Below are 13,136 nucleotides of genomic sequence, written 5' to 3'. Positions count from 1 at the left end.
CCGCGCTCCTCCTCGAGCAGGAGATGCGAGCCACGCGGCGCTGCTCGCCAAACCGATTCACATTTTCTGTGCTCATCGCGGGGCTGTGCAAGGCCGGGCGATTGGGCGAAGCGGTCGAGTGCTACAACCAGATGCTAGAAAGGCATTGCGTTCCAAACTTGAGAGACATCAATCTCCTTCTCGCCAGTCTCTGCCAAGCGGGCACGATGGATCAAGCCATGGCGATCTTCCGCGGGATCCAGTGCTCTCCCAGCGTCATCACGCTCAACATCCTCATCAATGGCTTTTGCGAGCTCCAGCTCCTGGATAAAGCGCTGGAGCTCTTCCACGAGATGGAGAAGAACTTTGCGCTCGTCCCGGAGGCCACCACTTACACCGCGATCATCAAGTGCTACTGCAAGATGGATCGACTGGACCAAGCTCGCCAGCTTCTCGAGGAGAGCTCTTGCTGCTCCTCGGACGTGATCGCCATCACCAGCGTCGCCCGCGGCTTCTGCAAGGCACAGAGAGTGGACGAGGCTTATCAGCTCCTGCTCGACATGGTGGAAAAGAAATCGGCCAAACCTGACATAGTCGCCTGGAACGTGATCATCCATGGCTTCTGCAAGGCCGGGCGAGTGAGAGAAGCGTACGAGATGCTGGAAACTTTGGTCTCGATGGGATGCGTTCCAAACGCCGTGACTTACACCACGCTCATCGATGGCTTTTGCAAGTCCGGGAACCTCAGCGAGGCACTGCAGCTCTTCAAAGTGTTGAGCTCCAGGGATCACCACGCAGAGCCAAACGTTGTCACCTTCAACGCTCTCATCAGCGGGTTGTGCAAGGCCGATCGGCTGGAGCATGCGTTTGAGCTCGTGAAGCAGATGAAAGCTCGGGACTTGAGGGCCGATACGTTCACGTACACCACGCTCATGGACGGGCTCTGCAAGCAAGGAAGAACCAGCGAAGTCAGTCGGGTGTTTGAGGAGATGCTGCGAGAGGGATGCAATCCCAGTGTCGTCACTTACACCACGCTCGTTCACGCGCACTGCAAGGCCGGGAGTTTGCAAGACGCGCAGCAAGTCATCCGGAGCATGGTTGCGAAAGGAATTCCTCCGGACGTGACCACATACACGGTGCTGCTGGAAGGACTGTTTGAGAATGGAAAGGTGAGAACAGCGACCGAGTTTTTCGAGAAGATACTGCGAGAGAGATGCCCACCTTGCGCGGTGGTGTACTCGGCACTGGTGAGAGGCTGCTGCAAAGCGGCCCTGGTGGACGAGGCCGTCAAATACTACGTTGAGATGCTGGACAGGCGACTGGCTCCGGATCCGGCGACTTGCAAGCTTCTGGTTGAGATGCTGTGCAAGAGAGGCCGGACGGACGTCGCTCATTCCATGTTGTTGGATGCCATTCGAGTGTGTAGCTCCGACTCGCTGCAACGGAGTAAGTTGAATGGATTTAAGCGGCTATTGAGAGAAATGGAAACAAAGTCGTCCATACCATAGCTAGCAGTTCTCGCAAAACGTTTTTGTATCGCGGATAAGCGCAGGCTCGAAAGCCATTCTTAACAAGAGCGCAGCTGCCCAGTATGATCACGAGACTACTACAATTTTGTTGAGAATGGCTTTCAACTCTGGCGCTGGATTTTCTAATCTTCCTGCAAGAAAGGCCACCTCCCAAGTCACCTCTATCTGTTGACAATGCTTACCCGGAAAGAAGATTGTTTGCCATAAGGACGTAGGATGCGCAGTTTTTCTCGTCTATCTTGAGCAGCGACTGGAACGCTTTCTTCCCGACTCCTACGTTCTTCCACTTGACGCATGCAGCCAGTAGCGTTGTCCAAGTAATCACCTCTGCTTTGAATGGCATTGCTTCCACCATAAGGAGAGCATCTTCCAGTTGGTTGGCTCGTCCAAACATGTCGATCATTGCATGGTAGTGCTCTACATCTGGACTGATTCTGTGCGTCTCTTGCATTTCCCGGAAGTAAGACTTTCCCTTCTCAAACAATCCTGCGTGACTACAACTGGTCAGAACCGAAAGCAGTGTGATACCTCCCGGTTTCATGTCCTGATCCTGTAGCATTTGCTGAAACAAGTCGATCACACAACTGGTGTCTCCCTGACGACTGTATCCTGCTATCAAAGCACTCCATGTTAGATCGCTCTTGTGGCTCGAATCAAACACGATATGAGCATCGATCATGCTTCCACACTTACCATAGAAATCCACCAGACTGTTGACAAGAACAGCGTCACCTTCCAGCCCAAACTGGAGCAATTCAGCATGCACAGCCCGCCCAAACTCCAAGGCTGCAACACAACTGCAAGCTTTTAGTACCGCAGAGAAAGTCCAAGCATTGATACAACCATACCTCGTTCGGGCTCTAGTCTCCTGGAAAAGCTGGATTGCCACCTCCTCCTGCCCGTTCTCAGCATACGCATGTATCATCATCGTTGTCAGCACTTCATCACGACATGGCATGCGCTCGAAAACCATCCGAGCGTCCACCAAGCTTCCACACTTGGCGTACATGTCCACCAAGCTACTTTCCACGTAAAGATCCCGAGCAAAGTTGGACTTCGCTGCCTGAGAATGAATAGCCATCCCTGTCTCCAGTGTTCTCACTTTCACCGCTAGTGCTCGATCGTTTAACTCGTTCATCGCAAGGTTGCTGCAAGCCTTGAGTGCAGCAGCGTAAGTTCGCGAGTCCGGCGTGCAGCATTTCTCGGACAAAATCCACTCGAGCACCTCCAGAGCCAGTCCTTCTTCGCCGTTTTCAGCGTAGCCGACCATCAGCGTCGTCCAGGATACCACACAGCGGCGAGAAATTCTGTCGAAAGCCATGACAGCGTCCACCAAGCTTCCACAGTTTGCGTACATTGCACACAAGCTGTTCCCCACGAAATTGTCGCTGTCGAAGTCTCTCTTTGCAGCTTGAGAATGAACAGCGAAACCAATTTCCAAGGACGTCTTCTTGGTCAGCTTCCCGTTGATTTCTGTGCTCTCTTCGTCTGTTGCGAGAGTGATGCAAGCCTTTAAAACAGCTACGTAAGTTCGAGCGTCGGCTTTGCACTTCGTAGCTTGCATCTGTGAGAACAAGTTGAGAGCTGCTTCAACGTCGCCATTTTGAGCGTAACCCAGTATCATGTTGTTCCATGACACTGCATCCGGATTTTGCAGCCTATAAAACACTCTTTCAGCATCTAGAGAACACCCAGCCTTGAAATAAAAACCAATCACACTGTTACGAACGAAGGTTGTCGAGTCGGCGTTGCAAACTTGAGCTCGAGAGTGGACAGCCATGCCTTTCTCCAGTGATGCCACTTTCACGAAACTCCCTCCAACTTCTCGGCCTTGTTCACTCGACGACAGACTCGTGCAAGCCTTGACAGCAGCAACAAAAGTTCGATCATCTGCTGCACAGCCATCAAAACCGTGAATCATTTGCACAAACAACTGAAGAGCAATATCACCTTCGTCGTTCTCCGCGTAACCCGATATCAATCCATTCCAGAGCACCACAGTATGTTGAGAAACTCCATCAAAAACCCGGCGAGCGTCGACCATGCTTCCACACCTGGAATACATCTCAATCAAACAGCTTGCCAGATAGACGTTCTTACTTTCGCTCTTTCCGGCTCGAGAATGTATCGCCATGCCGATCTCGAGCGCCAGTTTCATGTCAACTTCTCCGGCCTCAGCTTTCTCCGCAAGATCAGTGCATGCCTTCGCTGCAGCAATAAAAACCCGATGATCTGAGACACAGCCACCCGACTGTTGCATCGTCTCAAACAGCTGCAAAGCCACCTTGCTCTCTCCATTTTCAGCATAGCCGAGGATCAGAGCTGTCCAGGAAACTGTGTCACGATCCGGTAGCCTGTCGAAAACCCGCTTTGCATCGACAAGTCCACCACAGTTCGCGTACGTATCTATCAAAGTGTTGGCCAAAGTAGCGTCGAGCTTGAAGCCATCCTTCCCAGCTTGCGAGTGAACAGCCATGCCTTTCTCTAGAGCGTCAAGCTTTACCGCGAAACCATCGAGTTTGGTAGCGTCTTCTTTCGCTGCTAAGTAAGAACAAGCCTTGAGTGCCGCAGCATAAGTTCCCCGATCCGGGGCACCCACAGCCAGCAGCAAATCCAGAGTCACTTGCGGCTCTCCATTCTCCGCGTACCCGAGCAGGAGAGAATTCCACATAGCAGCATCAGCCCTGGCAATCGTCCTCTTGAAAACTCTCCAAGCATCCACCATCGCTCCACACTTGCGATACAAAGTCACCAAGCTGGAAGCCACGAAGACGTTGTTTACGTCCCAGTTCTTCCTTGCGAGCTGAGAATGGAGAGCCATCCCTCTCTCTAGCGATCGTAACTTCACCATTCTTCCCGGAAGATCGTCGATGGCTTCTTCTTTCGTGGCTAGATGAGCGCAAGCTTTGATCGCAGCGACGTAAACCCGGGCATCTGGATCACACACTCCTTGAGCTAGCATTCTTTCGAACAGCTCCAGAGCCATTCCTGCGTCGCCATTCTGGACGTAGCCAAGTATGATAGCCGTCCAGGAAACCACGTCGTGGGAATCCATGTCATCAAACACTGCTCTAGCCTCGATCACGCTGCCGCATCGCGAGTACATTGCGATCAAGCTGCTGGCGACGCGAGATTCCAAGCGATCGCAGCTCGCCGCCACAGCGGCATGGATTTGCTTCCCCCGATTCAAATCTTTGGACCTGGTAGAAGCCCTGATCGCTGCAAGAACAACCTTCTGGATCGAGATTTTGCTCCAGCTCGGGGCGTCGAGGAAGAGATTCCATTCCCACTCGATCATCCTCGAGCTCCCGGGCCACCGCGGAAATTTCCCTCCATCGCAAGACTTACCCTTTTCTTCGTCGCCCTAAAAAAAGGAACTCTCGAATTAGGGTTTATGTGTGGATTCCCAGTGGAGCGACAGCGATTTGCGAGACGCGCGATCTCTTGGAGGTACTGGCCCTTAAGCGATGGATTGGGGCAATGTGAAACTGGGGGAGCTCGTCGATGCGCTCAAGGAGGTGGAGTGGACGACGCCGCCGAGGCCGCTAGCTGAATTCTTCGCCAAATTCGCGATTCCAAAGACCAGGGCCAAATGGGAGAGCCGAGTCAAGTGTAATCTCTACTAGTAAGTTCTTGCGCTTCCATTTCACCGAAGATTACTCAAAAATGTCTTTGTTTTCTCGCAGCTATAGAACGAACTACTTCCTCTCCATAGCTTTCATCCTCTGTAAGTTCTTGAGCTCTATCTTTTGTGAGTTCTCTCATCCCTTTTTTTTTCTTCGTCGTCACAGGCATAGGCTTCATCCGTAATCCTCTAGCGTTCATAGCGGTTCTCATCTCGAGCATTGGCACTGCGTGTCTCAATGACAGGTTTTTTCTCGTTCGATCGATCTTCTCTTCTTTCTCACGAATTTTTTGTTTTTTTCTTGTCAGCTTTGCCTTGTCCGTGAACGAGAGGCTAACGCGAGCGATCCGAAGATTATCTCCTCCTCTTGCTTCAAAGATGAGACCACCGACGTCGTGAGTTTTCTCGAGTTTCTTGCCACGAATCTCTTGATCTTTCTCTCGTCCAACTTGTGTGCAGTGTGGGAGTACGGGGCCGTCCTTTGAAAGGAAACGTGTACATTTGTGGCACAGATCGCAGGATCGTCGTTTTAAGTATTCTATCACGTACGTATTCTCTTTTCTCTTCAGATCTAAGTTCTATTTCGCTTTTTCTGGTGTGCCCGATCCTCTTTTCGCAAAGTTTGCGTGGTTTCTTTGGACCGAAGTTAGAGTTCGCAAAGTTTCCATAGTTTTCCTTGGATCGAAGTTAAGTTTCCATGTTTGACACTAAGCTTTCTACAGTGAGCGCGTTGTTTTGGTACATATCCTCGGCCTTCAAGACCGTCCTTTACGCACTCGCTCTGGGATTCATTCGTAAGTTCTCGCCATTCTCATCTTACTTTGTACCCAATCTACGTTCTTGTCACAGTCTCGCTTCTACACATGTCCTTGCGGACTCCAAATCTCAAGGCTCGCTTGAATGCGTACCGCGAAGAGTTTCGCGCTGGGTGGCGTGGTTTAAACAGTGATGCTTAAACGAGCTTTCCACTCGCCTCGAAGAAGGAAAGATTTCTTCCCTATATATATTTTCACGGCCTTTTCTTTTTCTCTCTTTTTCCCGATCGAGCGTCTGCTACCGAAAGGTAAAGAAAGAGCCAGGTGAGAGCGCTATGAACACACTGTAGACAATAGCTTACAAACCGTAGTTAGCTTTCTTCCGCTTAGATGTTATCATCTTCGCTCTCCCCGCTGTGCGTCGTCCACCGCGGAGGGCCGTTTGTAAGGGACAAATCCTCCCCGCGGAGAGCCGTGCGAAGATAGAGTTGACAAATTCGAACACGCTTGTGTACAGCTTCCGGCTTCGTCGTCGCCATGAAGCAAAGAAGTCGTGGTACTCGAGCTGCTGCTCTTTTCCTGCATGGACGACTGTCGATTCGATCAGCAAACACGAAATAAATAAAGGAGAAACTTTTGCAGACACACACCTCGTTAATGGAGTTTAGTCTCCTGCGTTTGCTCTGTTCGAGGACCGCGACCTCGTCGTCAGTGTCATTCTTCCTGTCATTTTGTGAAGCGTCCCAGTTGCTGCTCTTGTCCACAGCGCTGGGACTGTTAGAATCCGTCATGGAGTGCCACCGGAGGATTTCGTGCTGTGGTTTTAGCACCTGTGGAGTCAGGAGTTGCCAGGGATTAACTTGACCAACGTGAGGATGAATACCCGCTAGAAACGCCGCGTAGTGCAAGACGATAAGGTTGTTCACCGTGTTTTGATGGTCCTTTAGCTGTACAGGCGCGTGCTGCTGCTGCTGCTGCTGCGGTTCGGCGTTTTCTAACTCTTGATTACGCGACGAGACCTCCGAGTGGTTCCTAGCACTCGCCGGCAGCCTTGTCTCCTCTGATGATCCACACTTTGTCCTCTGCAGGAGATCGCTTGCTCCAGATTCTACTCCACTCTCCTCCTCTGGACCCGATGAAACTTCTTTTAGCTGCTGCGCCTCATCTTCATCCGTGCTTGGGGATGGCTCACCCACAAGCACAGTTTGTCCAAACAGCTTGAGACCTTTCCTGGCTCCACTCTTCCCAGTGCATTCGATCGACTGCGCAAACATCCATCCAAAGTCAGTAAGAGAAATGCGGGATTATAGCTAAAGTCGGGTTTTAAGCACCTGTGCGGTTGTGGTGTGTTCTTCCAAACAGCTAGGAGTGCTTGACAAGTAGCCCGGTGTCGTGTCGTCCGACGAGTTCACGCCGGCCTTTTTCGGATATGGATGGCTTGGTTTTCGCTTTGGTCGTGGTGGTGGTATTTCTATATGCTGTCCTGCACTGCCTTTGTCTCGTTCCACCTATACGCAATGAAAGAGTTAAAGCCACTCTCACTTTCCGCAAAAGGCTGTGAAGCACACCTTAGAGAAGAATTTCTGAGCGTGGCTGCGGATTTGCACAGCCGTCTTTGTACCGATGTGCTCTGCAATATATCCATAGTTTAGTCAAAGAAATGTGATGAAACTTATGCTCGTACCTTCAATCTTACGCCATCCTCGTCCAAATAACTGTAGTGCTTCCACAAATTTAATGTGTTCTTCCTCGGTCCAGCGCTCGCGCTGCTTGGTGATAGTGTAGGGCTTTCTAACCTGTCAAAAACCCAGATTTTAGCAACGATTTCCTCGAAGATCGCACGGATAGATAAACATTACCTGTTGCAGGCCCACGGCGGGATTCGAACTCATCGCAAGAAAGCGGGGAAGAAGAGAATGCGAAATTTGTGGGATTCCTGGAAAGAAGACTCTAGAGCCAGCCGATCAGCTGCTACGTCTTCCAATTCAGCTCGTGCAGGAGCTCCATGGGAAGAGATCGCCGATTGCGATGGAAATCGCCGCAAGAAGACGCAAAACGCCTCCGCACGCCAAGATTACGCGCTCCGCAGCAAGAATTCCCACCTCGCGACGCTCGATCGACCGCTCCTAGGCGATTGGCAGCGGCATTCTCCGCTAGCGCTCTCAAAACCCTACTACTACACCAGCAGTGCGAACAAATCCCTTTATCTCGTGCTTCATATTTCGGTAGCTATCCCACCGTCCGTTACTTTTAAGGACGGTCAAGATTGGGGATTAGTTTTAATCCATAAAGTGCAAAAAGGCCGTCCTCGGGCCGCAAAAGTATAACTTTGCTACCGTCTTTTCCGACCCTGCCGCCCGAGCCTCTCTGCGCGCTCGTACGTACCTACCCCCTCGTCCGATTCTCCCCAGCCGGGAAAACTTAACCAACGGGTCCGATATTTTCTCCTTTATAAAAAAGATATTTCAACGGCATATTCTCTTCCCGTTCGCGCGACCCCAATAATAGAAAAACCGTACAGTATCGCGTCCGACGTGTAGGCATCTGGAGCCGTCGATTTCCGCCAGGGCGTGCGCTTTTTGCTTTTTTCCACGGAGGGCTGGACACGCGTCCAGCTCTGGCCGGGAGACACGTGTAGGACGAAAGGCACACTAGAAGCCCTTTTTTACTCCCGTAGAGATATTTGTGAAATGTGGCTGGATGGAAAGGAGGGGATATATTTCTCGATAATGTTCTCGCTATGGAGGGGCCAGCTCGTTCTTTTGGGGCCACCTTCTTTCGTCTTCGTAGAATTTCTCCACCTGGAATGAATAAAAAAATTGGACTTAAAGTGATGCTTCTAACAAACCAAGAAAGCCCAGAGGCACAACTTTGCTTGCCCAAGCCCAGATGCCAATTCAAACAACTAGGCCAAGTTGGAGAGATTCACACAAGCTTTGCCACCGTCCCCAACTTTGGAGGTAAAATACGGAAAGCGGTCAAAGAAGTGGGCTAAGCCTCGACAAAATTCAAATGCTACACGCTCTTTGGCCCAAAAAAAAAAAAAAACCAACCCCACCTCCACCACCCTAATCTAGAAAAGCGCAGAAGAAAAGTGCGTGCATGGGTGTTGCAAGCCCACACACAACTCACATTCTTTCAATTCGGTGGCGGACCGACCGCGCCCTGCCCCCGGGCCTGAACACATACACACACTCCCAGAGAGAAGATAGCAGCGGCACGTTGGGTGGGGAACAAAGGTGGCAGACTTGTCTATCGACGTTGCCAACATACGGACAAAATGCGCCCCGCCACCCACAATGCCCTAATGCGGCATTTGCACCGCCAAAATGCCCTAATGTGGCATTTGCATCAATCGGACGGCATTGATTGACTGAAAGCGAAGAAAAAAGGAGGGGCTGGGGCATTTCATTGTGGCGACTTTTTCCTGTGGCTGGATCCTTAGATCTCCCCAGCTCACGGAAGAAAAGACCTTTTCGCTGGGCCTTGTAAAGTTCTCCGCCACAAACAGCGCCAGTCCGCCAGCCTCAGTCCGGCCAACTCGAGTTAAATTAAAAGCAAGCCCGGCAGGGACACGTGCGCTGAGCTGGAGCCACTCGCTCTAGGGCAATCGTGGCAGGCCTGCGGTCGGATAAAGCCCACCCACGGCGCTGACGAGGCGTCAGTGCCGCCACGTGTTGTGGTCCCTGCCCAGGAGAGTGGCTAGTGGACGGCCGCGCGCCACGTCGAGATGCCCCGGCGAATCTACTTTTTTCTGCCTTGACTAAACCAGGCCAATTTAGATGATGCGAGAAAAAAATGTGTCTTTGGAGAGACTTGGGCAACAGTGAGATTTGGATCTGTGGCTTTCGGGAAATGGGATGATCTTCCGCCGGATCTTCGGCACCAATTTCTCCAGATAGAAGTGGATCTGGATCCGTCAGTGCGTGTCTATAAGGAGCTTTGCGCCAGAAGTTTTTTCTGAGGCGTCGCGTGGCTGGAGATGAATTAATTCGATATCGCCGAGTGAGGATCCTGTGCCTGGATCTGTACGAGAGAGAAAAATCGAGAAGCTATAAACCCTAATACATCACACCTCGCCACGTAGATATCCCACATGCATTGGCGTATAATGGAGCCAAGGTCGGGTATAAAAACGAGGCACGGAAATTAGGATAATTGATCCTTCTTGGTTTTACTGGGGGATGATGAGTGGTAAATGCTCGGTTTCTCCACTGTGAGAGGGCTTGCCCGCCCAAAATCATTGTTACGCAAGGGGCAGTCTCCTATTTTGCGCCTCTGACCTCCGCAAAATCGAAGGATCATTGCTATCAGTAACTCTTGATGTTTCCCAGAAGAACATAGGCTGCGGCATTTTGGGTGTTCTTCTCTAGCACCAACCCTGCTGCCCAAGATCCAAATCCATGGAAATTGCGGCTCATCTGGCAAGATCCCAGGAAGCATGTCCACTCTAGTGCTTTGGGCACATAGGGCATGCTCAAGAGGAGCTCCTTGGCACAGCCCACATAGCCAGATCTTCCTAGAGCGTCTATCATGCAGCAGAAGTGCTGCCTGTTGGGTTCTAGAGTTAAATCGTAGATGAGGGAATGGAAACACGACCTTGCCGCAAAAACCCTTCCTGTCTGGCTGCAGGCAATGAGAACCGAGACGCAGCACCTCTCGTCTGGCAAGAAAAATAGCTCCATTTGATTGAAGGTGTCGAAAGCTCCAGCTCTGGATTCTGGAGTGTGGTTGTGGTTGTGGGCATCTAGCAATGCACTCCAAGAAGCTAAGTTGTGCTTGGGCATGGTATCAAAGTGTCTCTTTGATCCCTCTAGATGCCCGTTTCGGGCATATGTGGTAAGCATTGCATTCCAGCAAACAGAATCCTTTTGGGGGATTCTCAGAAATATTTCAAAGGCAGAGTCAATGTCTCCGGCATTGCAAAACACAGTCAAGAATGCTGTCCATGTAACGACATCTCTTTGAGGCATATTCATAAACATGTTCTTGGCTTCCTCCAAATGACCAGATTGGGCATAACCACAAAGCATTGTGTTCCAGGAGAGAATGTTTCTCTGTGTCATGCTCTCAAATATCTGCCTCGCACTCTCCAAACATCCGTTTTGCACGTAGCATGAAAGCAAAGACGTCCACGAAACAAGATCAGTTTGTGGAATTCGATCGAAAATCTCTTTAGCTTTCGAAGTTTCGCCCTCTTGGCCAAATGCAGAAATCATAGCAGTCACGCTCACTCTGTCGTGAACCGGCATTTCTTGCTCAAACAAAGATACGGCCTCGTACAAATACCCGTTAGAAGCGTATGCATGCAATATGGTGTTCAGAGAGATCAAATCCTTATGAGGCATTTTATAGAATACAGACTGTGCTTCTGTGAGTTTTCCTTCGTGAATTAGCATTACTATCACTGTCGTGCAAGCACAAGGGTCATGTTGTGGCATATTCTTGAACAAACAAAGGGCATTTTCAATATTCCTTTCTCGGGCATATCCAGACAGCAAAGAATTGAGAAGATCAAGGCTTTGGCAAGGCAACTTTTCTAGAAATCGCTTCGCTTCTTGCAAATACCCATTCATACAAAACGATGAAACAATCGCATTGCAGCAAACCAAGTCTATCTCTGGCATGGATTCGAAGGTATCTTTAGCAGCTCGCATTAACCCGGCGCGGGTAAATGCCACGAGAACCATGGTCTGTAAAACAATGTCTACGCCAGGGGCCTGTAAAACCAGCTCAGTAAGTTTCTCAAATTCACCCGCCTCGGAATATGCCTCGCACATTGCAGTCACTGAGACCACATCTTGCCGGGGCGCGGAATCAAAGAGAACCTTTGCGGTATCAATTTGCCCGCCTTGGGCATATGCGAAAATCAAAATGTTCCACACCACTAAATCATGCGCAGGCATTCGATCAAACATTTCTCTAGCTTGGACAATTTCACTCGAAAGAGCAAAATATTTAATTACTATGGTCCAAGAAAGAAGATTTGTTTCCGGCATTGAATCAAAGAGTGCTTTGGCTCGATCGATTTGCCCTGATTTGGCACTGGCAGTGATCACCAGGTTCCAAGACGTGGTGTCTCTTTGGGGCATGAAATCGAACACGCAACTCGCATCCTCCAATCTTTTGTTCTTGACATATGCGGCAAGAATCGCGTTCCAGGCGATCAAATCCTTGCGTGGGATCCGATCGAACAGGAGCTCCGCGTCAGCGAGGCCAGAACCGCCGTTCCTCGAGTAGGCAGTGATCATCACAGCCCAGGAGAAAGAATCCCTGTCCAGGATCGAGTCGAAAACTCGCTTGGAATCCTCCACGCTGCCGCAGCGGCTGTACATCTCGATCATCTTGTTGGAGACGAAGACATCGTGGAGGAGGAGATGGTGACATCGAGCGTGAATTCCCCGTGCTTCTTCCAGAGATTTGCAAGATCTGGCGAGAGCTAAGGCTTCTTCGCGGCTCAACAATTTGGCGGGAAGCATTGCCGTTTAGGGTTCAGTGGATATACCAGAAATATGCTCGACAAATCTGGACCGTTCGGGCTCATCGTACACCTCATTTAACGGCCTGCATTTGTTACTTTGGATTTCGAAAGCTAGCTAGTAGGGCAAGCTTCGATGGAGGACGGGGGCTTCGTGGTGCTGCGCGAGCGCGAGAGGCGCAAGCTCTCCTGGATCGATGCGAATGTAATCCGGCTCTTCTGGTCGTGGATAAGCGGCCGCTGCGGCGACGCACGGTTCATGCTCTCTACCGGCGCTGTGGAATCGAGCCACTCTATCCAAGTTTCGTGCGCGAGCTCCAGTATTTCGGCGTTTCCAGATCGTCCGCGACACGGATCACTCTCGATAAGGTGAGCTACGATATCTGGGAAGTGGTCGCCACGGAGAGATTTGAGATTTTCGGCGCAACCTTCGTTTCTCTAGCGCTGGACCTCTGCCGCTACGCAGACGTCGAGAATGCTGCTACGACTGACGAGTGGGATCCAAGCGTTTGTTTCTGGAACAAGCCAGCGTTCAATAGCTTGATGATCCGGCTCCAAAAGGTACTCTCTTTTCTCTTAGTTCATCTTCTCATTCTTGCCTCTTAGGACGTGCTCGATTCTCGTGTGCCCGACATTGTTTCGAGCGAGGCGGTGGATGACCGTAAGTGTTTACGTAGATTTTTTCGGGAAAGTTTGAAGCATGGCTTCCATCTTTCAGGTTTGTACGAGATCTATCGTCAGCTCAAGGGCGGCACTGGTTCAACTAGACA

At 50.7% G+C, this 13,136-nt stretch overlaps 5 protein-coding genes across 14 annotated transcripts; 1 reads left to right on the top strand and 4 right to left on the bottom strand.

Moving 5' to 3' along the window:
• Positions 1 to 132: 132 nt before the first annotated feature.
• LOC112351729 (pentatricopeptide repeat-containing protein At2g13600-like) lies at positions 133 to 3,706 on the bottom strand. Of its 8 annotated transcripts, XR_002990131.1 has the most exons (7): positions 3,459 to 3,599; positions 2,202 to 3,401; positions 1,691 to 2,120; positions 1,483 to 1,639; positions 1,008 to 1,415; positions 565 to 922; positions 133 to 493 (listed from the first exon to the last, which is right to left on the bottom strand). XR_002990131.1 is itself a non-coding variant. In XM_024690119.1 (6 exons), the coding sequence occupies exons 2-6, from the start codon at positions 3,550 to 3,552 to the stop codon at positions 135 to 137; spliced, it is 3,162 nt and encodes a 1,053-aa protein (XP_024545887.1). In that variant the 5' UTR covers positions 3,553 to 3,562; positions 3,609 to 3,706; the 3' UTR covers positions 133 to 134. The 8 variants fall into 8 exon arrangements, 7 of the variants coding, with proteins under 7 accessions (XP_024545887.1, XP_024545872.1, XP_024545882.1 ...); XM_024690119.1 differs by adding an exon at positions 3,609 to 3,706 and having other exon boundaries at positions 133 to 1,415; positions 3,459 to 3,562; XM_024658959.1 differs by having other exon boundaries at positions 151 to 493; positions 565 to 1,415.
• Positions 3,575 to 4,806, bottom strand: LOC112351292 (pentatricopeptide repeat-containing protein At4g18520, chloroplastic-like). The gene is made up of 2 exons (XM_024688895.1): positions 3,673 to 4,806; positions 3,575 to 3,586 (listed from the first exon to the last, which is right to left on the bottom strand). The coding sequence occupies exons 1-2, from the start codon at positions 4,804 to 4,806 to the stop codon at positions 3,575 to 3,577; spliced, it is 1,146 nt and encodes a 381-aa protein (XP_024544663.1).
• A 13-nt stretch (positions 4,807 to 4,819) lies between these two features.
• LOC9647133 (PRA1 family protein A1) lies at positions 4,820 to 6,159 on the top strand. The gene is made up of 7 exons (XM_002962710.2): positions 4,820 to 5,133; positions 5,195 to 5,235; positions 5,300 to 5,378; positions 5,442 to 5,528; positions 5,593 to 5,678; positions 5,856 to 5,927; positions 5,983 to 6,159. The coding sequence occupies exons 1-7, from the start codon at positions 4,976 to 4,978 to the stop codon at positions 6,087 to 6,089; spliced, it is 630 nt and encodes a 209-aa protein (XP_002962756.1). The 5' UTR covers positions 4,820 to 4,975; the 3' UTR covers positions 6,090 to 6,159.
• LOC9661755 (protein REVEILLE 2) lies at positions 6,086 to 8,108 on the bottom strand. 3 transcript variants are annotated; one of them, XM_024658974.1, is made up of 6 exons: positions 7,748 to 8,108; positions 7,573 to 7,684; positions 7,457 to 7,518; positions 7,220 to 7,396; positions 6,539 to 7,150; positions 6,086 to 6,467 (listed from the first exon to the last, which is right to left on the bottom strand). In XM_024658974.1, exons 1-6 carry the CDS (start codon positions 7,778 to 7,780, stop codon positions 6,285 to 6,287), a joined length of 1,179 nt encoding a protein of 392 aa, XP_024514742.1. In that variant the 5' UTR covers positions 7,781 to 8,108; the 3' UTR covers positions 6,086 to 6,284. The 3 variants fall into 3 exon arrangements, with proteins under 3 accessions (XP_024514742.1, XP_002962328.2, XP_024514747.1); XM_002962282.2 differs by having other exon boundaries at positions 6,103 to 6,479; positions 7,748 to 8,107; XM_024658979.1 differs by lacking the exon at positions 6,086 to 6,467 and having other exon boundaries at positions 6,547 to 6,718; positions 6,772 to 7,150.
• Positions 8,109 to 10,198: 2,090 nt separating this feature from the next.
• Positions 10,199 to 12,367, bottom strand: LOC112351291 (pentatricopeptide repeat-containing protein At4g02750-like). The gene has a single exon (XM_024688888.1). The coding sequence runs from the start codon at positions 12,365 to 12,367 to the stop codon at positions 10,199 to 10,201; it is 2,169 nt and encodes a 722-aa protein (XP_024544656.1).
• Between the last annotated feature and the right edge of the window lie 769 nt (positions 12,368 to 13,136).

Source organism: Selaginella moellendorffii, unplaced genomic scaffold (assembly GCF_000143415.4).
Source record: "Selaginella moellendorffii unplaced genomic scaffold, v1.0 SELMOscaffold_2, whole genome shotgun sequence".
Taxonomy (NCBI): Eukaryota; Viridiplantae; Streptophyta; class Lycopodiopsida; order Selaginellales; family Selaginellaceae; genus Selaginella; species Selaginella moellendorffii.
This window is presented reverse-complemented; position numbering and strand designations above follow the sequence as displayed.

Excerpts from the sequence above, each read along its gene's own strand:
- LOC9661755 (XM_002962282.2), bottom strand. The coding sequence starts at position 7,780 with ATGAGTTCGAATCCCGCCGTGGGCCTGCAACAG. Across the intron at positions 7,397-7,456 it reads CTCAGAAATTCTTCTCTAAG|GTGGAACGAGACAAAGGCAG; the intron begins GTGTGCTTCACA and ends CATTGCGTATAG. Across the intron at positions 6,480-6,538 it reads GACTAAACTCCATTAACGAG|TCGTCCATGCAGGAAAAGAG; the intron begins GTGTGTGTCTGC and ends TCGAATCGACAG.
- LOC112351291 (XM_024688888.1), bottom strand. The coding sequence starts at position 12,367 with ATGCTTCCCGCCAAATTGTTGAGCCGCGAAGAAGCCTTAGCTCTCGCC.
- LOC112351729 (XM_024690104.1), bottom strand. The coding sequence starts at position 3,573 with ATGTATTCCAGGTGTGGAAGCATGGTCGACGCTCGCCGGGTTTTTGAT. Across the intron at positions 2,121-2,201 it reads CAGTCTGGTGGATTTCTATG|CAGGATACAGTCGTCAGGGA; the intron begins GTAAGTGTGGAA and ends GTGCTTTGATAG. Across the intron at positions 1,640-1,690 it reads GCAAACAATCTTCTTTCCGG|GAAGATTAGAAAATCCAGCG; the intron begins GTAAGCATTGTC and ends CCTTTCTTGCAG.
- LOC9647133 (XM_002962710.2), top strand. The coding sequence starts at position 4,976 with ATGGATTGGGGCAATGTGAAACTGGGGGAGCTCGTCGATGCGCTCAAG. Across the intron at positions 5,236-5,299 it reads CTCCATAGCTTTCATCCTCT|GCATAGGCTTCATCCGTAAT; the intron begins GTAAGTTCTTGA and ends TCGTCGTCACAG. Across the intron at positions 5,529-5,592 it reads AAGATGAGACCACCGACGTC|TGTGGGAGTACGGGGCCGTC; the intron begins GTGAGTTTTCTC and ends ACTTGTGTGCAG.
- LOC112351292 (XM_024688895.1), bottom strand. The coding sequence starts at position 4,806 with ATGATCGAGTGGGAATGGAATCTCTTCCTCGACGCCCCGAGCTGGAGC.